Source organism: Rattus rattus, chromosome 5 (genome assembly GCF_011064425.1).
Source record: "Rattus rattus isolate New Zealand chromosome 5, Rrattus_CSIRO_v1, whole genome shotgun sequence".
In the NCBI taxonomy this organism is placed as follows: Eukaryota; Metazoa; Chordata; class Mammalia; order Rodentia; family Muridae; genus Rattus; species Rattus rattus.
In genome coordinates this window covers 106,640,405-106,667,450 of record NC_046158.1, presented here as the reverse complement: position 1 = coordinate 106,667,450, position 27,046 = coordinate 106,640,405, and the positions used below count along the sequence as shown (strand labels likewise).

Below are 27,046 nucleotides of genomic sequence, written 5' to 3'. Positions count from 1 at the left end.
CCACTGGAAATTCTGCCTTCGAGGTTTGGTTCTCCCCAGACTTGTTCACATACACAGGTTACCCTTAAACTTCTCCTGAAGAAGGTATTGACCACATTGCCGGTTCTGAGTACAGGGTACCTATGATAGGTCAGGGGCCCGGAGGAAATGGCAGAAAATGAAACTAACCATTTAATTGGAGTTGACAATGTAGAAGATATGATTCAGCTAAACCAACATGCTCTTGGTCACACAAGGATTATCTCCAATTTCAGATTATAAAGTGTATAGACTGTGCTTTCCCGTTGGGCCAAGAAATACAGTCTTGAGGCCTAAGAAAACAATCTCTGACATAAGTTTGTACAGGAAAACCTTTAACATGTGCAGAGGCTTTTCAGAAGAATACATGGACGAGTTGAATCATTTTAAGAGACGTCTCTCGAGATTGCCCTTGGCTTATCTGACCAGTCAGGGCTTCTGAAAGGGGGAGCAACTCGAGGCCACATGCAGTGACCAAACAACCTGTGTGCATGAGGGGGAGGGGAAAAGGAGCCCTGGAAACACCACAGGGCTGCCAGGGGAGAAGGCGGGAGGCCACCCGTCCTGTACACATCTGATACACCCCGGGGAGAGGTTTGTCACTTCTGGTAAGAAGCTTGCAATGGAAACTTTGTATCAGCCAAAATACTGGAGTTAAAACTGTAATCTAAACAATGCCCAGCATGTGTGCTGGTTACAATTATGATTACTTGAAGAGCAACAAAATGGTCAGAGTTGCAAACACTAAGAAATGTTAAAAAAAAAATGTTTTTTTAAATAGGAAAGTAGAGGGCTGAAGAGCGGGCTCGGTGTTTCAGAACAGACTGTGCATTTACCAAGGACCTGAGTTCGCTTCTCAGTACCCATGTCAGGAAGCTGCCAGCCTCCTATAACTCCAACCCTAGGGAGCCACCATCCCTGGACTCTGAGGACACCTACACTCACGTTGTACACATACCCACAGACACAAAATGGAATGGTAAGCCTTTTTTAAGTAAGACACTTGTTTCAAAGCCTAATGATCTGATTTCAATTCCTGGAATGCATATGAAAGGAGAGAACAAAGTCTGGCAAATTGTCCTCTGACCTCCACATAAGTGTGTAAGTGTGGAGGTGTCCTCTGACCTCCACATATGTGTGTAAGTACGGAGGTACATACATGTGTACCGCATGTGCCTGTACACCCAATCAGTCAATAAATAAATATATAAATACATATAAACTAATAAAAGCTGTAAAAAGCTTTGGCCAAAATCTCACTTATTTGTGCTGGTTAGCATAGAGTTTAAAAATAAAATTCCCTCTTACCTCACAGCTGACCGTACAACTGGTTAATCTATTCCCCTACAAATGAAAACAAAAGACCCAAAACCCAAAAAATAGTAAGGGCGAGGAGGGAGGTTCATTTGATATGCTGCACTGCTTTCAAGAGGAAATGAAAGAGAACCATGAATCCAAGGGGGAAAGACACACACACACACACACACACCCCACTGTGTCAGTTCCCTACCCCCCAACTCCTGCTTCCCTCCAGGCAGAAGCTTATGACTGACTTGTTCTCTCTCCCACCCACTGGAGACCCAGTGCTCACCATCCTTCTCATCTACAGCTCCCCTGCTGGAAAGGGGAAGCTGCAGAAGCCCATCAGGTGACCATGCTTACGCTGTTTGGGGAAAATGGGACCAAGGCAAGAAATTATATTTTGTTGAGAAAAAAATTGCAAGAAGAAATAAGTAAGAATTGTGGGTTGTTTTTCCCTTACAGTAATGATTCCAAGGTCATTTCAATATCACAGCTTGGGAAAAGAAAAAAAAAAGCCAGCCAAAACTCACAAGATCCCAAGTCAATAAGCCGTCGCTTGGGGAAAATGCCACACTCTTAAAGGCAGTTCCATTTCAGCCTAAGATCCCTCATTAACTCTATCAATACAGGTTCCTAGTCAGGTTCCTAACCTCTGTGAACCTCAGTTTCCCTGTCTGTAAAATAGGGACAAGAGTCCACTGGCTGGTTATCTCAGTACTTAGCTTAGTGTCTATCTACCACTCAAATTCTCAACTAGCAGGAACTGCTTAACCAATGAACATGCAATCCTAAACACTGGCCATTCATCCAGTGAGAATTCATCAGTCAAGAAAACTTGCTTTTAGAAAAGTCCTGGTTCAGAAAGGCAAACTTGGAGGAAAGGGAAGACTAGAACTAGATAGACACTTGTGTAATGTCCCTCTCCCTCCCAGCTCACAAACAGGACTACACACATTAGAATTTATTGACCCCTTTAGAGTCCTTAGGAATACCCAGAACCAAGTAAGAAACCACAATGGGGTAAAGACAAACAGTGGCTTTCTCTATTTAGACTAGTTCAGTAGTAGAGAGCTACAAAGAATTGCTTCCACATGCTTTGGTTGTCGTCTATTATGAGGCAAGACATTAGGGTTAGAAGGTCTTGACCAACACGTTTGTTGGATTATTAAGTAGGGAAAAGAGGGTCAGCAAGATGGCTTACCACCAAACCTGGTGACCTGAGTTCAAGGACCCATGTGGTAGAAGGAGAGAACTGACTCCATCAAATTGTCCGCTGACCTCCACATAAATGCTGTAACACATGCACACTCATACACACACACACACACACACACACACACACACACACACACACAATAAACAAACAAACATTCTAAGGAAAGGGAAAGGAAGAATGGCAAAAATAGAAGCAAAAAGATAAAATGAAAAGAAAACGTCAGAGTTCATCACATGAAGAAAAAGGAGGGAAAAAAGACACTGCAATGCCTTCAGGTGATGTGATTCACAGTTAAAAACACCACACACCACATGGGGGCTGGGAGATGGCTCTGTGGGGAAGAATACCTGCTGCTCAAGTGTGAGGACTTGAGTCTAAGTCCCCAAAACCTAGGTAAAAAGCCAGGCATGACTCTACATGCCTGTAACCCCACACTGTGAGGGGGAAGAGAGAGCAGAATCTGACTGCCAGCCTAATTCCATCCAAATTCGGTGACAGACCCTGTCGTAGGGGAATACAATGGAGAGTGATCAAGTGGGGCACTCCACATCTTCTGGCCTCCATATGCACAGGCACATGTGTACACGTGTGCACATACACCACACACACCCACACAAACACACACAAAAAGAACATTGTGTAACACAATTAACTGACCATCTATCTCCATGCATCCCACATCACTGGATTGAACACATTAATTACACCTACAGTGACTATTTACAGCCATTCTTTTCTTATCATCATCCCCTAAATGACAGGTATACGACACCAGTACTATAATAGATGTTAGAAGCCATCAAGAATGGTATAAAGTGTTCAGGAGGATGTGGTAGGTCCTACACAAATACTCTGCTCCTTATATAAGGAAGTTGAGCATCTGTGTATTTTAGAATCTCAGCAGTTCCGAGAAGCTATGATGCCCCATGAATGTTGAGAGACAACTGTGTCAGCCTAGAAGACTGATCTCCTGATCAGGAAGCCTCAGTTCTGGGTGTACTGTCATGTGCATCAGACAGAAAGACCAAAGACATCTCCTCCCTTCTTCATACACTCCTGTTGGAAAGAACAGTGCACCTCGTGTTGTTCCCATGGAAATGTTACAGGGGAAAACTAGGGAGTACATGTTCAGAGTTGGGGGTAGTGTCCTGTTGGTGGTAGGGAGGGGTTAAGTGTTGCCTGCTATTGCTATCGAAGGCCTGAACTCATGCCCACCTCTAAAGCAGTCAGATGCTGTTCTAAGCCTATGCTTCTCTCCAGAGCACGTGCAGAGGGTGAGGAAAGGCTCAGGAAAGGTGCGATGGTCTGTACCGTCCCCTGATGCACTGATCCATGAGACAGGAAACAGATTCCTCACCTGACTGTCACGGTCAAAGGTAGCCTCAGTCTGGATCCCTCTGATGTTGCTCCCATGGCCCTTCTCGGTCATCGCAAACATCCCTGTATACTTCTGCTCCTGAAGTTCACAAGGTATTAAAAGAGTTAGATGTTCAGATGATCTTTAACTAAAGACCTTGGGCCATTAACTATAGTAGCAAGGAAAGGGGAAGAAAGCTGGAGATATCCATAAAATTTTAGACAGTCATAAAATTTAAAAATTATAGAATTTAGTTAGTGTCTATTATGACCTCAGGAATATGACAGATGAGGCTAGAAAGGTGCTCAGTATTTTAAAGTACTTGTTGCTTTTGCAGAGGTCCTAGGTTCAGTTCCCAGCAACCACATAGTGTCTCACAACCATCCATAACTCTAGTACCAGAGGATCCAACACCCTCTCCTGGACCTGAAGGCAGTAGGCACTCACGTGTTGTATAGACATAGCATGCATTCAAGCAAAACATCCCTAAATATAATTTTAAAAATGTATTTTTAATTTATGTGCACTGGTGTTTTGCCTGCATGTGTGTCAGATCCTCTAGAACTGGAGTTACAGACAGTTGTAAGCTGCCATATGGGTGCTGGGAATTGAACCTGGGTCCTCTGGAAGAACAGTTAGTGCTCTTAACCGCTGAGCCATATAAGTTTTTTTAAATTTTTTTAAAAAAGAATATGGCAAAGGTAGCATAATATTTAAAGAGATAGTCTCAACATTCTCATTTGGGAAAAATTCTTTACAGATTCTAATTCTGTTTTTTTTTTATTCAATTACTCACATAAAAGTACTAAGAATTTTTTAAAAGAAATCTCCATGGAAAAAGCCATCTATTAAGGCAAGCATCATACCTTAAGTGGGCGAAACCACTTGATAACATGTTCAGGACTTCCAAGATTGTTGACTGCACCGCCAAATAACAGAAAAATGATTCCACACTAGAAACAAGGACAGTACAGACAATGACTAGCCACAATCAACAGCTTAACAACTAGACCCATTGGTCAAACTCCATTCAAGGGATTTCTCTTAGAACCCTTCAATGCTGCACAGGTCATTTTATGACCTTTTACAGGCCCTGACAAAGTGTTGCTGACAGGAAAAAATTGTGAGGTGGGGAAGGAAGCAGGGGCTTAAGGAGAAGGAAGAGGAGAAGTGCTCTAGTTTGATCTCACCACCATGATAGACATAATGATGACAAGCAAGTGACAGGAAGTAAAGGGTTTCTTTCAGCTTCCAGATTGTAGCCATCATGGAGGGAAGTCAAGGCAGGAAACTTAAGGCAGGAACCCAGAGACAGGGACTGAAGCAGAGACCATTGAGGAATGTCGCTAACTACCTTGATCCCCACAGTTTGTTCTTCTTGCTTTTATATACCCCAGGACCACCTGCCCAGGGTGGCACCACCACTGTGATGCTGGGCTTTCCCATGTCAAACATTAACCAAGACCTGCCACATAGCCAGTTGGATAGAGAGGCAGTTCTTTTAGTTGAGGTTCCCTCTTCCCAGGTGACTCTAGTTTATGTAAGGCTGACGATAACTGACCAATACAAAGAGGAAGGAGAGGCATCTAAAACAAGGCCACATAAAAGGAGCAAGACAGCTGACAGCAAAGGCAAAGGGGTGGATGGAAGTGTGTCAGGATTTGCTGGTCTTGAGCTCAGCATTCCTTCCCTCTCCTAGCCACACTCCGAATTTCTTCTGAAGACCCTCCTTTCCAAGAATGAGTCTGAATGGCTTACAGGTGGCTTTAGAATGAGTCTGCAACATACACATAGCTGGGTTACATCATCCGTGAACATGTGGCTTCAGAAATAGACTGAGGATCTCGGTGGGGCCATGCCAAGTGGTCACGGAGACATAATGGAATTCAGAGTGATGGAGCCCTGAGTCAGCTGACTGCCATTTTCCATGAGCTGGTGAATGAAGCCAAGGTAGAGAAGTCAGCCAAGAGATTCTAGAAGTCATGTCTCACAGGCCCGTGGCGTTCTTTAGGTGTGGTAATTAAACCTGTTTTGCTCGATCAAGTTTACACTGGACCTTGTTGTTTTTGGTTTTGGATTTTGTGGGGTTTTTTGGAGGTCACTGTACGACCCACCTGTGCCCACACATTTGGAAAATGGAATCAATCCAAAATGATATAATTTTTTTTCTCTACATCTAGTTTAAAAAACAATACTCCAAAAAAATAAATAAATAAAAAATAAAAAACAATACTCAAACTAAAACAAATTGAATTTTCCTCTTTGATTGATGGTGAATGTATACATTATGATATATTTCTTTCTAGGTTTTTAATTTTTCCCTCTTCCCTGGGAATGGGGAAAGTGCCTGTTTTTGTTGTTGGTTTGGTTTGGTTGTGTGGGTTTTTTTTATCCCTTGAAAAGCTTCCATTCGCTAGCTACATTAATAATCGGCTAGGGCCCGAGTGAGCCTGCACCGTCAAAGGAAGTTGACCAGCTTATACATAAAATCTGTGTCGCATCCACTCACACAATCAAGTGAAGTGTGGGGACTTTCCCTCACAAAACCACATTCTCCAAATGGCAGACTGAGTACATGCAGAATTCCTGGAGGTCCTGAGCGGGTGACCTCTGACCAGACATGTTTATAGCAGTGCCTTCTAAGAGGAGCACAAACATTTCTCTAGCCTGAGAAATGAGTCAGGCAGGCAGGTAGTGGTGATGGCAGGACATGGTAGACAATGAGGAAAGAGGTAGAGAGATCCAGTTCAGATTCTGGAAACAAATTGATGAGTTGATGGTTTTGGAGGAGAAGGGAGGACTCCAGGAAATACTTAGCCTTTGGCTGAGTTGCCAGGTGGATGAAAGCCCATTCATTGTGATGCAAAAGCTTGAAAGAGTTGGCATGAGCCAGAGAAGGGATGCTTAAATGATGATGCAACTGGCAAGAGATGGGCATCTATCCGAACTGTCCTCCCAGAAGATACTATGCCCACCATTGTCAAAACCATCCACTATCCTGTCCCCAGAAACCTCAGGGCAGAACAGTAGGAAGCCATTCACTTTGGGACACACTGAGGAAAGCAGTGGCAAGAATTTAGATGTTGAGGCACCTTATGAAAACACTAACTGCAAACAATACTCAACATGTATTGTTCCAGGTGTGTCTCTCTCCTTCTTGATAATCTCGATAAGAGAAAAGGATTGTTGCAACATCAGGAGTATGGAGCAACAACCACACTGTTCCCAGAAAGGGCTGACAGCAGCCTCCACAGGCCGCCACTGGAGATGCCTAGAGGCTGGCATCTGACATCAGGACAGTATCAAGAAACAAATGATGAGCTTTGTCAGAGCCTCAACTTACACATTGGAGATGAGAGGGGGAGAGCAGAGTGCTGGTTGACCTCACCCTAATCCACCATTGAAGCCACTGCCTAGCAGATAATTAAGAACTCCTGAATAGGATGATAAGAGGGCTTAGTCAGCAAAGCGCTTATGTTGTAACCACAAGGACTGAGTTTGATCCCCCACCTACATGAAAACACCCAGGTGCCATGGTATGGCGTTTGTAATCTCAGTGCTGAGAGTGCAGGCAGGAGGATACCTGGGAAACTGGCCAGCCAACTTAGTCTAATCAGTGAGTTTCAGGCCAGGAAGAGACTTTGCCTCAAATTTTTTAAAAAGAATATCCAGGAGCAAGCAAGGTGGTTCAGGGTATTGTTGCCAAGACTCAAATGGAATTCAATCCCCAGAACCAACACGGGGAAGGAGAGAACTGATTCCAGCAAATCATCCTCTGACTTCCATAGGCCTGCCATGATACTTTCATATTCATATTCATATTCATATTCTGAATTCTCTTGACCTTCCTGGCTACTCTCCTACCTCTACCCCTAATACATTAACTAATAAAACTAGTTAACTAATAAAAATACAGCTGAGGAATGACCCCAAGGTTGGCTTTCATATGCATGTACATACATGTGCAAGTGTATGTACACACATACACACACACACACACACACACACATCATTCTGGCCACATCCCGGAAGGTTATGCTAAGAGGAGCATCTTGGAGATGCATTACCCCTGCCCACTTCTTGCTCTTTGCTTCCTGGTCCTCTATGAGTCTGCTGCACACTCTTGCCACAATGGTGCCACCTGCTTCACCATGCCTTCTCTGCCAAAATGAGCTGAAATCATGAACCAAAATAAATCATCTCTCTTGGTGCTTCCAGTGTATATTTGGGTCACTGTGATGCAGAAGTAGTGATGCCGTCTGACTTCATGTTGCAGGATGAAAGAGTAGGTAGTGCTTTGCTTTCCGTCATGTGACACATACATAATAAATAAATAAATAAAATTTAAAGAGTTTATATTTCAAATTCAAATATTTAAATAATTTAAGTTAATGAAAGCAAGGACTTATAACAGCATAGATACATCTCAGCAGTGACATCTAAGTGAGGAAAGTAAATTACAGACATTTATGATACCGTCTTTATGAAAATAAAACAAATGAAGCTGGGTGGTTGTGTCACACATCTTTCATTCCAGCACTTGGGAAGCAGAAGTGGGCGGATCTCTTTAATCCTAGCATTTGGAAGGTAGAAGCAGGTGGATCTCTGTGAATTTGAGACCAGTTTGGTCTACAAATTGAGTTCTGAGTCAGCCAAGGCTACACAGAGGAACCCTGTCTCAAAAAAAGAAAAAGGAAAAGAAAAAGAAAAAAAAAGACAAACAAGAGTAGGCAATTAATATACAATATGTATATTAATGAAAGCAATAGGCAAAACCAAACAAAAAAGTATCAGACCAGTGTACCAGTAATGCCACCACTTGGGAGTCAGAGGCAGGAGTTCAAGGCCTGCTGACTTGAACTCAAACAACATAGAGCAAAGACTAAAGAATGGATAATGGTGGAGAAAGGGGAAGGCGGGGAGATGAATCATGCTGTGGACCACTTTACAGACACCTGTTTAATGACTGCACTGGGAGCTCACGGTGATGTCATTCACTCCTTTTCATCCCCAGTGAGTGTGAGTACGTATAGGCTGAGCTGCCCAGAGCCTCTCACCTTTATAGACATGGACACATCCACCATGCAGAGCACTTCTCCCAGGACAAAGCTTTGGCTGATGAAGTTATTCCTTTTTTCTTCCTGAAAAATATAATAGACCCAATGTGAAGGTTTCCTCGTGGTCTTCTGACCTTTGAAATTTATATTTTAAATAATATGTGATATACATAATACTTTCACAATAAAACAACACAAAATGATTTAAGTTGGGAAATAATCACATCACTCTTTGGAAAATAAATGTTTCATCTTGTATCAATGTGGCCTCTGGCCAATCTGGGTGTGGTACTGAAGGGCTCTTTTCCCTTTTATTAAATTTTAAAATGAAAATTATTTAGGGGTGTGCGCAACACATTGTATAGAGGTCAAAGGTCAACCTTCCCAACCAATGACTGGCCTAAATTGAGATCCATGGGCAAGAACCAACCCCTGACACTATTAATGATACTGTTATGCTTGCAGACAGGAATTTAGCATAACTGTCCTCTGCGAGACTCTACCCAGCAGCCAATGGAGAAAGATGCAAAGACTCACAGCCAAACATTAGATGGGGCTCAGGAAGTCTTACAGAAGACTTGGGAGAAAGAATGAGGAACCCAAAGAAGAAAAGGACTCCACAGGAAAACCAACAGTCAACTAACCTGGATCCTTGGGGGCTCCCAGAGACTGAACCACCCACCAAAGAACAAGCACTGGCTGGACCTAGGTCTCCTGCACATACACAGCAGACCAACAGCTTGGTCTTCATGAGGGTCCCCCAACAACTGGAACGGGAGCAGAGGCTGTCCGTAAACCTGTGGCCTGCTCCCCTAAATTTTTTCACATTAGTATCACTGTGTGAACACTTAGAGAAGCTAGGCAGGATGTCCTGGCTGCCTATATTGCAGGGGAAACATATCTGGAGGCCAGCGACAAGCTTGGTAAAGCCTCGGGGGCAAAGGTCTGGCCTCAGTGGGAGAGGATGCATTTAGTCCTAAAGTGACTTGATGTTCAGGGTTGGGTGGGGAGTTTGGTTAGGTTGGGTGGGTGACACGCAGAGGGAACCTTCTGAGAAGGGGAAGGAGAAATGGGGGGAGGACTTGCATGAAGGGGTACTGGGAGGAGAGGGAAGGCTGATATTGGGTTGTAAAGTGAATAAACAAACAAACATACATATATACATTTAGGGGTATGTACTACACAGCACATGTGTAGAGGCCAGAGGACGACTTGAGAGTCAGTTCTCTCCTACAGCAGCAATATAGGTCTTAAGGATGTAAGTCAGGTCACCCGGGTGGGCAGCAAGAGTCCTTACCTTCTGCTTCACAAGTCCACAGCCTCTTTTCTTACCCAACAGAAGGTCAACTGCTCCTGCCTGCAAGTCAGCCTGGGGAAAGATGCTTTGCCCCCGAGGCTTTTCCAAGCTTGTCCCTGGCCTCCCAGAATGCTTCCCCTATAGTGTAGGCAGCCAAGACATCCTGCCTAGCCTCTCCAAGTGTTCACACAGCAACACCAGAAAATCCTTCAGAAAATCTGGGAACATTTTAGATAAAGGAAAAGCCATGTTCTCCTTTTAAGCACAGGTCACCCCTGGGTTTGATTTATGATTTTAAAGCCATGTGATCCTGGTCTCATATCACTGCTGATTCTCTCATCCCTGCTGATTCACTGCCTGTCCACATCAACAACTTCCAAAGCCCAGTGAGCATACTGCTGTCCATTGTTTAATTACAGAAAAACTAGAGCAGGGCTCAGGACAGCTCAGTGGGTCAAAGCGCTTACTGTAAGAGCATGAGAGATGAATTTGTGTCCTTAGCATCTGTGTAAAAAGCCAGGTGCAGTGGCAGGTGACTGTAATTCTAACACCAGCGAGGCAAGACAGAGGCTGCTAGGAGCGCTTTAACCAGCCAATCTAGCAAAATTACTGAGCTCCATGTTCAATGAGAGAGCCAGTCTCAAAAAATACAGTGGAGAATAACAGAGAAAGACAGCCAACACACACACACACACACACACACACACACACACACACACACACACACACTTTTTAATACAATCCAAGAGCAACATTTTCTGAGACGGTGGTAGCCTCTTGAATAGACAATTAGCAATTATCATTACTGGAATTCATGCTAGTTGTCCTCATGGGTCAGTTTCTTTTGAGGACCCACCAACAAAACTAGCACTGGTAGCTCATGTGTGCATGTATGTGCATCTGTCTTTGCAAACATGTATTTGTATATCCAGGTGTGGACACATCTATCTTATATATATTTTTATACATGTACTTCCACATATATATGTGTGAGCATGCTTCTATACATACATACATACATACATACATACATAGATATGTACATGCTCCTTTGAATATGCGCACATGTCTGTGTTTCTATGCACACACTCCTGTGTGGGTATGCTTGTGGATGTATATTGTCTCTACAGCATCAGGATGATGACCAACTTTCTTTGGATGACTCTTTCCACACTGGCTTCAACTTTCTCCCTAGGCATACTCCATATTTTTCCCTCCCACAGGTTTTTACAATGTTTCTCTCAAGCATTATTAATTTTATCAAACAACATACTGTCAAGATTTATGCTTCTCAACATGGCTTCAACCCAACACATCTTGTATTGATTATTTCCTAAAATATCTCGAGGGTCTCACAGAAATCATTGCTTGGCTCCAGCCTGGGCTTGCACTGAAGAGTCAGTTACAAGCAGATAATGAAAAACAACTGTAGCAGATATTTTTGAAGGGCCCAGTGTCCTCTGTTTTACCAATCCTTACAACCACCCGGACCCCACATAAAATACGGAAAATGTTCAGAAAAATCAAGTGACCTGCCCAACCAGAGCTACCTAGTGAGTGTCAAAGCCAGGGTCAGAAACTAGAGCTTCAGAGCCCTATCAAGAATATCTTACTACCGCCTTTCACTGTCCTTTGTTACTAAGGACTCTGGTGGCCCAAACTTCATCACTGACCTATCTTATTTTGTGCCACCAGAGAGTACTCAACATCATCCTGTCGAGGTGCCCCTACGTCACCTTCCTGAGTCCATAGTCACAGTAACAAACATCCCTTTGCCTTCAACAACTTGCTCTGCTTTTTCTAAACCCAAGCCACCAAAAGTATACAGATCTCCTGTGCATATGAAATCCCAGGACATAGGGGGCAGAGGAAAGATCTGGTTATCCTGGTCTGCATGGGTATTCCACACCAGCCAGAAGTACATAGAAAAACTCTGTCTCTAAATAATTATTAGATAGATAGATAGATATAGGTAGATAGGTAGATAAGATAGATAGATAGATAGATAGATAGATAGATAGATATAGATTAGATAAATATATGAAAGATGATTGATAAATAGACATTAGATGATAGTAAATGCCTTGGAAATATCAAGGGTGGATGGCTTTCTTTCTTCTTCATTCTGATCATTCACATTATTGATGCAGGAATATAATTTTGTTACTGGTAACGTCCAACTGTGGCCGTTTTTGCTCACAAGTTTGAAAGTAACTGCAAGCACATGTGTTGAATTCATCCATCTTGGAGCATTTTAAATTGTTTATTATGATAACTTCCCTCCCCCAGTCTCCACATGAGACAGCTATGTTTGTTATTAGTCCTGATGGGAAACGTCAGGAGGAGTTTGTCGTTCCCTGGTGTTAACTTGAGTATGCACTTGGGCTGGTCCATTTTCAAAAGTCAGATCAAAGTTCCAAATCCTGGACCCAGTTTGATGTGATTGACTGTGTTGCTGGCATATATTCTGACATTATTTACACACATAAATTCTCTTATCTTGTCTTTGATTTGATTTCCTAATTGTTTAATTAATATTCCTCATTGGCAAATTTATCATCTCGTTAAGTTGGCAGCACTAACTGGACTATCTCTACTGATTGGGATCAAACATTAATCAATGTATTTTTCTGTGTCTTCTTAAATATCTCTGCTATGTCAATAGCTACTTTCATTTAGACTTCATACATTCAAAGGAAACTCAGTGATTATATCATCATACAAATTTATGGTTTTAAATAGTAAATTTATAAATGTATGGATAATATATTCAAACTTTAATTATATCTTGTAGCCCATGCCATCAAACACATCTGCTTAGTAAGTTCAGTCTCAAACAGAAGGTAGACAGTTTGTCCTAAAATACTCTCCTTTGGGGCATTTATGTAGCAGATCTCTATGCTGTGATGTTCTGCCACAAATTCTGGAGAGGAAAAAAAAGTCTTATATACCCAGAGGTGTCCCTAAAAGACTTGTATTTCCTCAATAAAAATCAACAAGGTTGAGAACTTTTCTTGTTGAGTTGCCTTGGCCACACTATCAAGAGTAAATTAACTGATGTATATTTCTGCCGGGCCTCGCTACTCTGTTCCCTTGATGTGTGTGCCTTTTCCTATATCAGAGCTGCATATTCTTAGAAGCTTCCATTGAGCTTGAAGTCATGTAGTGAGAGCTCACCAGCCTTGCTTTATTATGGGATTGTTTTAACCATTCTAGGTCCTTCGCACATCCTGTGTGTTTGAGATTGATATGTAAATTGTAATGATGGACCCAGAACACCTTGAAAAATCAGTCTCAGGTCACATCTTCCCCAATAAATAAAGCCTCCAATTGGATCCAACTACCATCTCAAGAAAATCTAGTCATTCCGGTGCAGCTTTTATATCCAGCTTTCATGTTCCGTGATGGTTACCGGGATCACGAAGTAGAGTATTTGAGCAGAGTGCCGGAAACATTTGATCCAAAGGACACTATCTGTGTACTTCTGTCGTCCCAGGAACTTTGAATGCTCCTAAAACAGGAGCGAAACTGAGCAGGACTGAAAGAGGTGACATTGCCATGGTTTTATGTAAGGGTTGTTTTCATTTCATGAAGACATTATTTCAGCATTCTGACAAAGGAAGATTCTTCCAAGTTCTTGCCTCAAACATGAGATATGTTCCCTTGGCAGCAGATGCCTCTTACTAAGCCCCTACCCATGAACCTACATTTGGAAATCATTCCAGTTAAAAAGTTATCACACAATTAGTCAATACTAACAGCATGTAATAATGAATTTTATCTTATTGGCCTTACCAGCTTGATGGATTAGGGTTTTTTTTTTTTTTCCGTTTGTGCAAAGTACAGCATCTGGCAACAGTCTTAATAGGAACTAATGACTGCTTATCTATTTTGCCCTTGGACAACTATTGCTCAAGTCACTTGACATTTTGGAAGATAAAAAGATTGCTACCTAAAAGCTGGATGATAAATCATCATATCATCGATTGCTCATCCAACAATTGATATTGCCCATACCACCCAGAAAAACCAACACAGAGGATGGCATTTGATTCTCTCACGAACCCTTTGAAGTGAGTGATGGAAACTAGGGCTCAGAGAAGCAAGAAAGTCACCCAAGGGCTTGGGCTTCTCAATAAGAAATCAAGTGTGAACCCTTATCTATTTGACTCCAACATAGGACAGAAAAATAATTTTAAAAGCAATATAGAAATATATAGGAAGTATGCTGAAAAAGACAACCCTGGCATACATAAGTCCAATTTAATTATATATGGTATTACGAGTCTCTCTGTGTGTGTATTATTTTAATCTTCCTAAAGTGAATGTGTCTTACCTTAATAATGTGGATGTTCAGCATTTTTTCCAGCAAATTTTGTGAATTTTTCTATAATCTCTATCTGTAATTTGTTCTACTTCTCCAAACTTGACATCATAGGCTTGAAACATGGGTTAAGAAAAAGCTATTTAAGGGAGTTATTTGTGTCCTTCTTAAAGTCCTCCATTATCATCATCATAAAATGTGATTTTAAATCTGAATCTTGCTTTTCCAAGATTTGGATATCCAGTATTTGCTTTGGTGGGAGAACTGGATTCTGATGATGCCAAGTAGTCTTGGTTTCTGTTGCTTAGGTTCCTACGCTTGCTTCTCACCATCAGGTTGTATCTAGTGTTAACTTGTCTTGCTGTTTCTGACGGTGGCTTGACCCTACTGTAGGCCTGTGTGTCAGCACTATTGTAGACCTGTTTTCTTTCAGCTGGTTCTGGGAACAGAGTGCTCTGCTCTCAGGTGTATAGACGCTCCTAGTGACTGGCTTTCAGCTCTCAGTCCAGGGAAGAACTGGAAGGATCCTGACCCTGACTACTCCTAGGTTCCTGTGCCCAGGGGTCACAGATGGCACTAGGCTATTTCCTCTTGTTTTGGGAATGTGGGCAGAGGGCAGTCTCCTGTGATTTCTCAGCAGTTTCTGCCCTTCTGAGGGTCCAGCTCTCTCCCCCACGGGATGTGGGTGCAGGGAGCTGTTTGACCGGTTCAGTTCAATTCCAGGTATAGACCAGAACTGCCGGTACCTGGTGCTGAGGGGTCCTGTATTCCTGTGTCCAGAGGCACTATGCAGTTTCCTCTTGGGCCAGAGATGTGGGCAAAGGTGGACAGAAGTGGCAGTCTGTCCTGCGGTCTCAGGATGGTCCACACTTCTGGGTGTTCAGCTCTCTCCCCTACAGGATTTGGGAGCAGGGAGCTGTGGGACGGGATCAGTTCAGTTCAGTATGAGGTCTTCTATGAAGGTCTGATAGAATTCTGCACTAAACCCATCTGGTCCTGGACTCTTTTTGGTTGGGAGACTGGGCACAGCCAGAAATTGGAAGTGCCCTGTCCCAGAGGACTTCTGCCTTTGTGTGTCCTGAGGCTGCCCACTCTCTCCCTACTTACTCAATATAGTACTCAAAGTCCTAGCCAAAGCAATCAGACAATGAAAGGAGGTCACAGGGATACAAATTGGAAAGGGAGAAGTCAAAATATCACTATTTGCAGATGATATGATAGTATACTTCAGTGACCCCAAAAGTTCCACCAGAGAACTACTAAGCCTGATAAGCAATTTCAACAAAGTGGCTGGATATACAATTAACTCAAACAAGTCAGTAGCCTCCCACTATGCAAAGGCTAAACAGGCTAAGAAAGAAATTAGGGGAATGACACCCTTTACACTAGTCCCAGATAATATAAAATACCTCGGTGTGACTTTAACCAAGCAAGTGAAAGATCTGTATGACAAGGCTTCAAGTCTCTGAAGAAAGAAATTGAAGATCTCAGAAGATGGAAAGATCTCCCATGCTCATAGAAAGGCAGGATTAATATAGTAAAAAATGGCCATTTTGCCAAAAGCAATCTACAGATTCAATGCAATCCCCATCAAAATTCCAACTCAGTTCTTCATAGAGATAGAAAGAGCAATTTTCAAATTCATTTGGAATAACAAAAACCCAGGATAGGGAAAACTATACTCAACAATAAAAGGACTTCTGGGGGAATCACCATCACTGACCTCAAGCAGTATTACAGAGCAATAATGATAAAAAAAAAAAAAAACTGTATGGTATTGATACAGAGACAGGCACATAGATCAGCGGAATAGAATTGAAGATCCAAAAATGAACCCATACACCTAAGGTCACTTGATCTTTGACAAAGGAGCTAAAACCATCCAATGGAAAAAAGATAGTATTTTCAACAAATGGTGCTGGGTCAACTGGAGGTCAGCATGTAGAAAATTGCAGATCAATCCAATTTTTTTTTTTTTGGTTCTTTTTTTGGAGCCGGGGACGGAACCCAGGGCCTTGCGCTTGCTAGGCAAGCGCTCGACCACTGAGCTAATTCCCCAACCCCAGATCAATCCATTCTTATCACCTGTACAAAGCTTAAGTCCAAGTGGATCAAGGACCTCCACATCAAACCAGATACACTCAAACTAATAGAAGAAAAAAGTGGGGAATCTCAACATATGGGCACTGGGGAGAATTTTCCTGAACAAAACACCAATAGCTTATGCTCTAAGATCAACAATAGACAAATGGGACCTCATAAAACTGCAAAGCTTCTGTAAGGCAAAGGACACTGTCATTAGGACAAAACAGTGACCAACAGATTGGGAAAAGATCTTTAGCAAGCCTACATCTGATAGAGGGCTAATATCCAAAATATACAAAGAATTCAAGAAGTTAGACTCCAGAGAGCCAACTAACTCTATTAAAAAATGGGGTACAGAGCTAAACGAAGAATTCTCAGCTGAGGAATATCAAATGACTGAGAAGTACCTAAAGAAATGTTCAACATCTTTAGTCATAAGGGAAATGCAAATCAAAGCAACCCTGAGATTCCACCTCACACCAGTGAGAATGGCTAAGAAAAAACTCAGGTGACAGCATATGCTGGCGAGGATGTGGAGAAAGAGGAACACTCCTCCATTGTTGTTGGGATTGCAGACTGGTACAACCATTCTGAAATCAGTCTGAAGGTTCCTCAGAAAATTGGACATTGCACTACCTGAGCACACAGCTATACCTGTCCTGGGCATATACCCAAAAGATGCTCCAACATACAACAACACACATGCTGCACTAAGTTCATAGCAGCCTTATTAATAATAGCCAGAAGCTGGAAAGAGCCCAGATGCCCTTCAACAGAGGAATGGATTCAAAAAATGTGGTACATCTACACATGGAATATTACTCAGCTATCAAAAATAATGACTTTATGAAATTCATAGGCAAAGGAAAGGAAATGGAAAATATCATCCTGAGTGAGGTAACCCAATCACAGAAAAACACACATGGTATGCACTCACTGATAAATGGATATTAACCCAAAAGCTCGAATTACCCAAGATGCAATCCATAGACCACACGAAGCTCAAGAAGAAGGATAACCAAATATGGATGCTTCATTCCTTCTTAAAAGGGGGAACAAAAATATCCATAGGAGGGGATATGGAGGCAAAGTTTAGAGCAGAGACTGAAGGAACGGCCATTCAGAGCCTGCCCCACATGTGACCCATATATAGCCACCAAAACTAGATAAGATTGATGAAGCTAAGAAGTGCATGCTGACAGTGATAAAGATCTCCCCTGAGAGACACAATCAGAACATGTCCAATACAGAGGCGAATGCTAGCAGCAAACCATTGAACTAAGAACGGGACTCCCATTGGAGGAATTAGGGAAATGATTGAAAGATCTGAAGGGGCTTGCAACCCCATAAGAACAACAATGCCAACCAACCAGAGCTTCCAGTGACTAAACCACTACCCCAAAGACTATACATGGACTGACCCAGGGCTCCAACTGCATATGTAGCAGAGGATGGCCTTGTTGGGCACCAATGGAAGGAGAAGCCCTTGGTCCTGCTAAGGTTGGACCCCCAGTGTAAGAGAATGTCGGGGGGAGGGGCAGTAAGGGGGTGTATGGGGAGGGGAACACCCTTATAGAAGAAGGGGATGGGGAGGAGATAGGGGACAGGAAACTGGGAAAGGGAATAACTTTCGAAATGTAAATAAAGAAATATCCAATAAAAAAAAAAGAAAAGAAAAAGATGGTCCCAGTGCAGGGAACAGAAATTAACATTATAGTGGTTAGCCCAATGTGGCATAGAAGTCATGACCTCAGCTGCACATGGCTAGCATAAACCTGAAACCTAACTTCTGCACCTCCATGACATCCCTTGCCTGCTTGCTGGTCCCAATGACAGATTCTGATGGTTGGCCTTCAGTCCTGTGTTCAAGCCTACCTTTGCCACATAGCAGGAAAGAAGTCATAGTGTTATCCATACCCATGCTAAGAAATAACAAACCACAATACCTTGCCCCCACACTCAAAAGTCAGGGTGGCTTGTGCCCAGGAACCCTCATTAGAGTAGCTTTTTTCTAATCCCATACACCTACATAAAGTTACTCCACTGAAGCTTTGGCAGCCTCTTATAGCCAGCATCCATCCCAGCTTGCCCAGGTGGGTTGGCCTTGCATTGTCCCCCACTTAACTATTCCACATCAGCGCTGGCCCAATAGACCACAGACACTTGGAAGACAGAGGAGGCCACCTACTTCTCTTGAATTTATGCAGTCCTATTCTCCCAGATTTTGTTTCTGCCTCAGCACAACAAAAACACTATGTGGGATAGAATGCTACCCACTTAGGCTGTGAAATCTAGCAGGAATTGTTTGACTTTTGCCTCCGTTCCTTCTAGCATTTAACTTTAAGGTAAGTTTACCTTTTTCTCTCATCACTAGCCCCATAGCCCATGGCCTATAAAATAGGGAACAGTATTTATTTTATGGTATTCCTAGGAGAAATTTCTTTGTTTCTTTTGGTTTGTTTTGTTTTGAGTAGCCCAAAGTGACCTTGAATTTTTTATCCTCCTGCCTCAGTTTTCTGATGCTGAGATTACTTGGGTATTTGCATGTATCACCATGCATAGTTTGTACAGCATATCGTATAGCTATAAAAAGTACTTGTGGTTCTCTTCTGCTCGGGACCGATTTCTCTAGTCAGCCCCCAGTGATCTCCACTCTGATCCTTTCCCAGAAGCCACCAGTCTCAAGCCTCCTGTTCTCTGTCAACACATTTGTATCCCCCTCTGGCTTCCCAGCTCTTAATTCATTCCTGTCGCCGTGACTTTCCACATCCTATCCCCACACATCTCAAATTTCCAATCATAACTAAAGACTACCTCCTGGCGACATGGCGCCAAGCACAGATCAGTGTTCACTCTTCTCTCCTTTGTGTCTAGCCATCCATCCGCAGACCCCACTGTTTTTCCAATAGAATTCCAGAGGAAGCTCTAATTCAGTCACTGACTAGCCAGTCTGGCCCTGGCTAGCACCCCCGCCCTCTCAGGGCACTGAAACAGTCACTCGATGCTTCTCCTTTTCAGTCCTGCCCCGAACACAGTCTCAAGCCCAGCTGCTAGGAAGGCTCCTGGTATAGATCAGGTTATGCCCTGCTCCCCTCACTGCTTCTAGAAGCTCCCCATTTTATCACTCTGAGGAAAACCAAACTCCTTCCAACTCCCTTCGTTGTCACGAACACTTCCTCCTTGGTTCACCAAGTCTTCCTTCTCTCTGCTCACAGCATACCTCCCTATTGAGCAGTATGTTCCTCCCTGGGATACCCGCTCCATCTACCTGTTCATTACCCCAATATCCACTCCCTGACCCTTGGGGCATTTCTCCAGATCACATAACTGGGAGGTCTCCTATCTGTCCTTGTATTCTTCCTTTTATGCTTTCCCATGCTTGATTTTTAGTAACTTAGTTAGTGCGAGCATATGTAAAAAAAAAGTATTACTTCAGCCACTCTTGGGAATCCAGCTCTGAGGAATGAAGTACACTCACAGTGTTCTAAAACCAACAACACTATTCATCGCTAGAACTTTTGAACCTTCCCAAAGTGAAAATCCAAACCAGTTAAAAACTCCTCATCTGGAGCTGAAGAGATGTCTCAGATGTTAAGAGCACTGTGTACTCTTCCAGAGGTCCTGAGTTCAGTCCCAGCAACCACATGGTGGCTCATGACCATCTGTAATGAGAGCTGGTGCCCTCCTCTGTCCTGCAGCCATATATGGAGGCAGAACACAGTATACATAATAAATAAATAAATCTAAGAAAACAAAACAAAACAAAAATCTTTCTCATCTTCCTTTCGCCAGCCCATAATAAGCCCTACTCGAATCTCTGTCTTCCGGAATCCGATTTCTACACAGACTTCACATAAAGCCACACAGTAATTGTCCTCTGTGACAGTGTCATTCTCATTAGTTACAATACCTGCAAGAGTCATCCACATAACAGGTGTCAGATTCCCCTTATTTTAAAAAACTTTTTTTTTGCATTATATACCTTATCTTGCTCATTCCTCCCTCTGCTGACAGACATTAGCTATTATTCTGTGAACTTGGTGTGATGTTAAATGTCGGTTGTCAGCTTGTATGGATTTGGAATCAACTAAGGAACAAGCTTCAGAGTGGATCTGTGAGGGTCTTTCCTGGAAGAATTAACTGATAAGCAGTACCTTCCAGAAGCAGCCCTGACATAAGGAAGTCCCAAAGAAAGCCCTGTTCTTCTGGAGAGAGAGAGAGAAAGAGAGAGAGAGAGAGAGAGAGAGAGAGAGAGAGAGAGGTGTTTATATACATTTATGTATATACATATATGTGTGTGTGTATCACGTGATTTAATTTTTAAGGAAATGTTTAATCCTTTAGGTAAATCATAGTGTCTTGAACAGAGACTACATGGCTTTACATCCTCATCCCAGCACCAGCAACACATAAAATTCACATTTTCCCATCCTTGAGAGATCATCTCAGTCTTTATAGGCGACTGTGTTGAAGGGTGTAAAGGAATATTTATCTCACTGAAGGTTTGATCTTCAACTCCCTAATATTAGTGATATCAGACATTATTCTCTGTATGTACTGATCATTCATATATTTTTATAAAGAGCCATTTGATCTAGAGAGAACCCTGACTAACACAGAAGCACAATCTTCAGAGTCTAATCACCTCCTAGACAACCCACCTCTCAACACTGCCACAGTGGACCTTAACTTTCAACACAGAAGTTTGGAGAGATACTTCAAAACATAACATCGTGATGTTTACATTTTAAGCCAGGCATGATGGTGCATGCTCTAATCCCAGCACTCTGGAGGCAGAAGCAAGAGGTGGATCTATGTGAGTTCAAAGCCAACCTAGTCTAAATAGAGAGTTCCAGACCAACCAGGGCTACACAACTAAGCCTTATTGCAAAAAAGAAAAAAAGAAAAAGAAAAAGAAAAGAAATGAAAATTGTATTCCTCAGCATTTTGTCATTTTCATGCTTTTATAATTAAAATTATCAACTTTCTTTTGATTGGCCATTTTAACATAGAAAGATAAAAACATTTCTTCATATTAATCTTATCCTGCAACATTGCTGAATTTACTAGTTCATATTTTTGTGCAATTATTATGATTTTCAACTATAAGAGCATGTCATCGTAAAGATTACTTTATCTTTTTCCTCTCTAACTTATTATGTCTGATTTTTACTCGCAGGGTCCGTCACTGTCTGGTGTGCCATTAACGTATATGCTTATTACTCCATAGTGTCTCCTCCTAGACTAAAACACGAGCTCCACGAGTACCGGCTTCACTTTCTGCCCCTCAGTGTCTGGAGCCAGTAAATAACTGTGAAATGAGTGAATCACCTCTTCTGGCATCTACAGGCCACTTAACAAATGGTAGTAAGTAATAATTATTGTCACCTTTTACACAACCCTTGACTGTAAAAAGTAGTAATTAAGTTTTCAAATAAAAAGTTCGTATTTATGAAGAATGGTCACAGTATCAAGAAATAAACAAACCATGATCCCAGCTGCTCTGGAGTCCCTTGGCAGACAACTCACTCCCTGGCAGGCTCTCTGAAGAAATCCCTGTGGTCCCTGCAGATGACAGCACACTTCGAATGCCAATCTATACAGAGGGACTTCTATAAACAGTCCACTCCATCCTGTCATCTCTGTTCAACTCTTCCACAGGATCCCATGGGGCCAGGGCTGGCCTGACCAGAGTACTGGCCAGGTGGCCAGCATCCAAGTCCATGGGGGTAGACTGGGACAAAGACTCCTGCCAAAAGCAGCACACAGACCAAGATCCAGGGCAGCCTGTCACAGCCTGCTAGGAGAAGCCAAGGTTCCAGGACAAACAGAAGCCAGAAGGCCCAAGCCCAAAAAGGAAAGCTCTGAGAGAGAGAAGGTCAGAGCACGCACAGGGATGGGTGGGAGGAAGCTTCTCTGTCATGATCCTTAGGACCATTAGGGACTGGGTTGGTGTTTGGGGCTTAAACAGGACAAAGTGTCACGAAGGACCAATGACAGACTCATTTCCTTGGCTTCTTGTCATAGTCTCTGCTAGGCTAGAATTTTGCAACACATTCACGACTTCCTGCAAAAATAAATAAATAAATAAATAAATAAATAAATAAATAAATAAAAGTCTTACATCTCAGGGGTTATCAGGAAAGTAACGGTTTTCTTCGTTCTCAAACACTTCAGAAGTGAGGCAATCTGACCTTAGAGCTAATCACCAACTTACTTCTCTCTAAATATAAAACACCCAAAAGCGAGTTTCTGTGAGCATATCTAAAACTGATAAAAATAATATATAGTTAGAATAACTACCACTATCAGGCCATAGGTCTTCTGCCAATTCCCCTCCAGGCTGCTGAGAGTGGGCTTCCCGGAACCCGTGGATGATTTAAACCAGTGTTGCTCAGACTTCAAGGTCCCTAAGCACCATTACATTTAAAAACTACCGAGGGGCCAATGAGACGGCTCCATGGGTAAAGGTGCTCGCCACCAAGCCTGATGATCAGACTTTGACCCTTAGGACCCACATGGTGGAAGAGAAGAATCTACTCTCACAAGTAGTCCTTGGTCTCTACATGCATGCTCTGGCACATGTGTGTCCGTACGCATACACACAAAAACCAGACACATGAGTAAAACAATGAATCTGAAAAGAAGAAAAACTGTGAGACTGTCAAGGAGCTTTTCTTGTGGTTCTAGTTAGCAATCTACCATATTGGTAATTAGAACAGAGAAATTTGGTACTTTGTTATCTACAATAACGTTAAACTCATAAGGTGACAGTTTCATGAAAATGAACACAATTTCCAAAATCCAAAAAGAAAATAAGTTAGACAAACAGAGTTATCTTACATTTTACAAATTGTTTGAATATCTGGGCTAATTAGAGACACCATGGCTTTCAGCTCTGCCTTTGCTAAGAGGCGCCATTTGGGTTAGTTTGTCACAAAAGTCCTGCGTCACACACACAGGGAACCAGGCATTCATTTTTCTGGTGGCATCTGCAAGCATCTCAGAGATGTCCATGGATCTTCAGACCACACTCGATGACCACTGGGCTAGGCCATGCTACCAATACCCTGCTCATGCAAATTATTGGGATGATAATAACACAGGGGCTCATGGGTAATTTTCCTTCAGTCTCAGTGGGGATGCTGTAGGTGAACAGTAGCTATGGGTTGCTATTTCATTATCCAAGAATTTGTCCCCAGCCGGCCCCATAAATGGCCAAGAATAGTCTGACCCCCAACTGTTTTCTCCCTGGGAGAAGGAAGTGTTGAGTTAGGATGTTCCTGTGAACCATCTGTGAGCCATGATTGGGAAAGAGACCATTTGGAAGGAGACCACAAGGGTCCTGAGAAGGAAGCACAGCGTAGCAATATTAAACCCCAGCTGCACTCTGAGTCATAGTGGATTTTAATGCTAATTTCACTGGTCAAGGCTAAAGCCTAGGCAAAAGAATTGTTTTTAATTGAAAATATATTTTTCCATACAATATTCTGATTACAGTTTTCCCTCCCCTAACTCCTTACCCTACCTACTCAGATCTAGGCCCTTTCTTTCTCTCATTATAATAATAATATTAATAATAATAATGTAAAACAAACCAGACTAGAACAATAAAAAAAACAAATGGGGGTGGGACTGGAGAGAAGGCTCAGTGGTTAAGAGCACTGGTTGCTCTTCCAGAGGACCTGAGTTCAATTCATAGCACCTACATGGTGGCTTATAACCGTCTATAATGAGAGCTGGTGCTCTCTTGTCATATAGATATATATATATAGATATATATATATATATATAGATAGATAGATAGATAGAGATGAATCCTCATATACATAAATTAATGTCTTTAAATAAAAAATTTTAGGCGGGCAGTGGTGGCACACACTTTTATTTCAGTACTCAGGAGACAGAGTCAGGCAAATCACTATGAATTTGAGGACAGCCTGGTCTACAGAGGGAGTTTCAGGATATCCAGGGCTATACAGAGAAAACCTGACTGGAAAAACTAAACAAAACACAAAACAAAAAATTTCAAAAGTACCAGTGAGTTAATTTTTGGCTGGCCATCTACTGCTGGCATGAGCCTACCCTTAGGTATAATTTGTACACCCAATGAGGCTCCACTAGAGACAACTAATCTTCCTTTGTGAGACGTTATTAATTAGAGACAGTTTAATTAGAGACAGTTTCTGGACTAGGGATGGGAGCTCGTTAGAAGTAAACGATGACCTGGACTTGAATCTCCGCTAGTTCCATATACAACGGACCCAATTTCTAGCTTCAGTTTTTTTACCTGTACTTGGGGACACCATGAATAATGTTCTGAATATTTAGCACAGTTAAAGTCCTTAGTGCTGTGGCTGCAAGTTCTGTAAGCTTCAAGCTTGTGCTATCATTCTTTGTTATAATGATGGTATAGATCAGAGATTCTCAAGCTGTGGGTCGTGACTCCTTTGGCAAACTCCTATTTCCAAAAATATTTGCATTACAATTCATAAGAGTAGCAAAATTACAGTTATGAAAGTAACAACAGAAATAATCTTACGGTTGGGGGTCACCACACCTTGAGGAACTGAATTAAAGGGTCGCAGCATTAGGAAGGTTGGGAACCACTGATCTAGGTCATTATTCTGTATGGGCTGCCAGGGGACATGTGTCTCTGAAGATGCTGCCACACACATGTGCAGGCTCTGGTGTGAGCTATTTTTCTGCCATGGTAACAAAATATCTAACAGAAATGACTTAAGGAGGGGGGCAGAGTTCTTGGTCCATCATGGGAGGCAAAAAAAAAAAAATGGCTTGGCAGAGTTCATGGTGACAAGCATTTGTGGTGGAGAAGCCCCACATCTCAGTGGATCAGGAACGGAATCAGGACCAGAAGGTCAGGTTGTAACCCTCAAGGTTTGCCCCCAGTGGCCTACGTCTACCACCTAGATTCTGTGTCCCATAGGTGTCAAACTCCCCGCTCCCCCAAAAAAACCTATCAGTTATCAAAGGCCAAGGATTCAAATACATGAACCCACAGGAACATTTCACATTCAAACTGTAACAGCTCCAAAGGAAGCTCCCATCCCAGTTCTGCCACAAAGCAGACAATCGTCCTGAGGTTTTTGTTGTTGTTGTTGTGTTGTGTTGTTGTTGTTGTAAAGATTTATTTATTTATTTTATGTATGTGAGTACATAGATCCTGTTACAGATGGCTGTGAGCCACCACGTGGCTGCTGGGAATTGAACTCAGGACCTCTGGAAGAGCAGTCAGTGCTCTTAACCGCTGAGCCATCTCTCCAGCCCCCAATCCTGAGGTTTTAATCTCTTCAGCAAGATACAAAGAGTCAGCAGGTCCTCCACCTAGGACCCACTCTGGGAATTGCCAGTAAAGAAAGAGAGCTCTTGGCAGAGTTCTTGGTACAGAGAGATGTTTCTAGAAACCAGTATAGGAGGTGCTGGTACAGCATTCAATGATGCTGTTCACACAGAGTACCCTATGAATTATATCCTATATACACACAGGGTGGGGGTGTGAGACAGAGACAGACAGAGACAGAGAGGGACAGAGAGGTAAAGACACACAGAGAGAGAAAATGACACACAGATACACACACATAGCAGAGAGAGTAAGAAACACATATTCTTTCACACACATTTTAGTTGGTCTAAATATGTTTTCCCCTTTAACAATACTGAAACATTTCATCTGACAGAGAAGACAGAATGGAAATACCTGTAATGGCTTATACTTGGCTTATAAACTGTCCATAGAGACTGAGAACAAGTGAGGCTCCCTTTTTGTTTGTGCCTGGAAACATCATCGTACACTTGTGCTCTGCCTCTGAGCTCACTGGCTTAGAGTTAACAGCAGTACGGCACAGGGGCCAGGGAAAGACGGGAAGGTCTGGAACGCTTTCTGAATGGGGAGGACAGCCATGACTCAATATGTTTTATTGAGAGGCAGAGCGAATCGTGTAACACTTCTAGGATTCTGGGATGTGGACAGCTTGTCCAGCTGTCTAAGGGTGGGATCTGAGAACCTTCAGACACAGATGTACTGCCAAGTCTCAGGACATGTGCACAGGAGATGAGCCTACTGTACTGACAACTAGGGTGCTTTCCTTTGGTTCCATTGGATTTTGCTGACTCACTTAGAAAGGGGAGCCAAATGTGTCAAAATAACAGAAGATAAACCAGAAGGATCCTCAAAGGCTAATCCTGTGTTTCATGGAGAAACTATACCCATTTATCCAGGACAGATAGTGGTTCAAGGTACCCGAGGCCCCTAGGAGAGTTACTAAAACAGGAAGATAACTAAATCCAGGGTTTACCATACTTCATTAGGAATTTTCCAGGTTCAGTGGGTAGAAAAGCCATTATCGAGAGACTCAGGAGGGGACCAACT

The 27,046-nt window shown here is 42.5% G+C and overlaps 1 protein-coding gene across 1 annotated transcript in view; it reads right to left on the bottom strand.

Moving 5' to 3' along the window:
• Positions 1–27,046, bottom strand: part of Acoxl (acyl-CoA oxidase like) — a 297,983-nt gene that overhangs the window by 249,014 nt on the left and 21,923 nt on the right. Inside the window, exons 3-6 of the mRNA XM_032902341.1 lie at positions 22,144–22,520; positions 8,951–9,034; positions 4,760–4,846; positions 3,894–3,992 (exon numbers count right to left, since the gene is read on the bottom strand). Of these exons, the coding sequence (XP_032758232.1) occupies positions 3,894–3,992; positions 4,760–4,846; positions 8,951–9,034; positions 22,144–22,296 (423 nt within the window). The 5' untranslated portion in view covers positions 22,297–22,520. The remainder of the gene's footprint in view (positions 1–3,893; positions 3,993–4,759; positions 4,847–8,950; positions 9,035–22,143; positions 22,521–27,046) is intronic.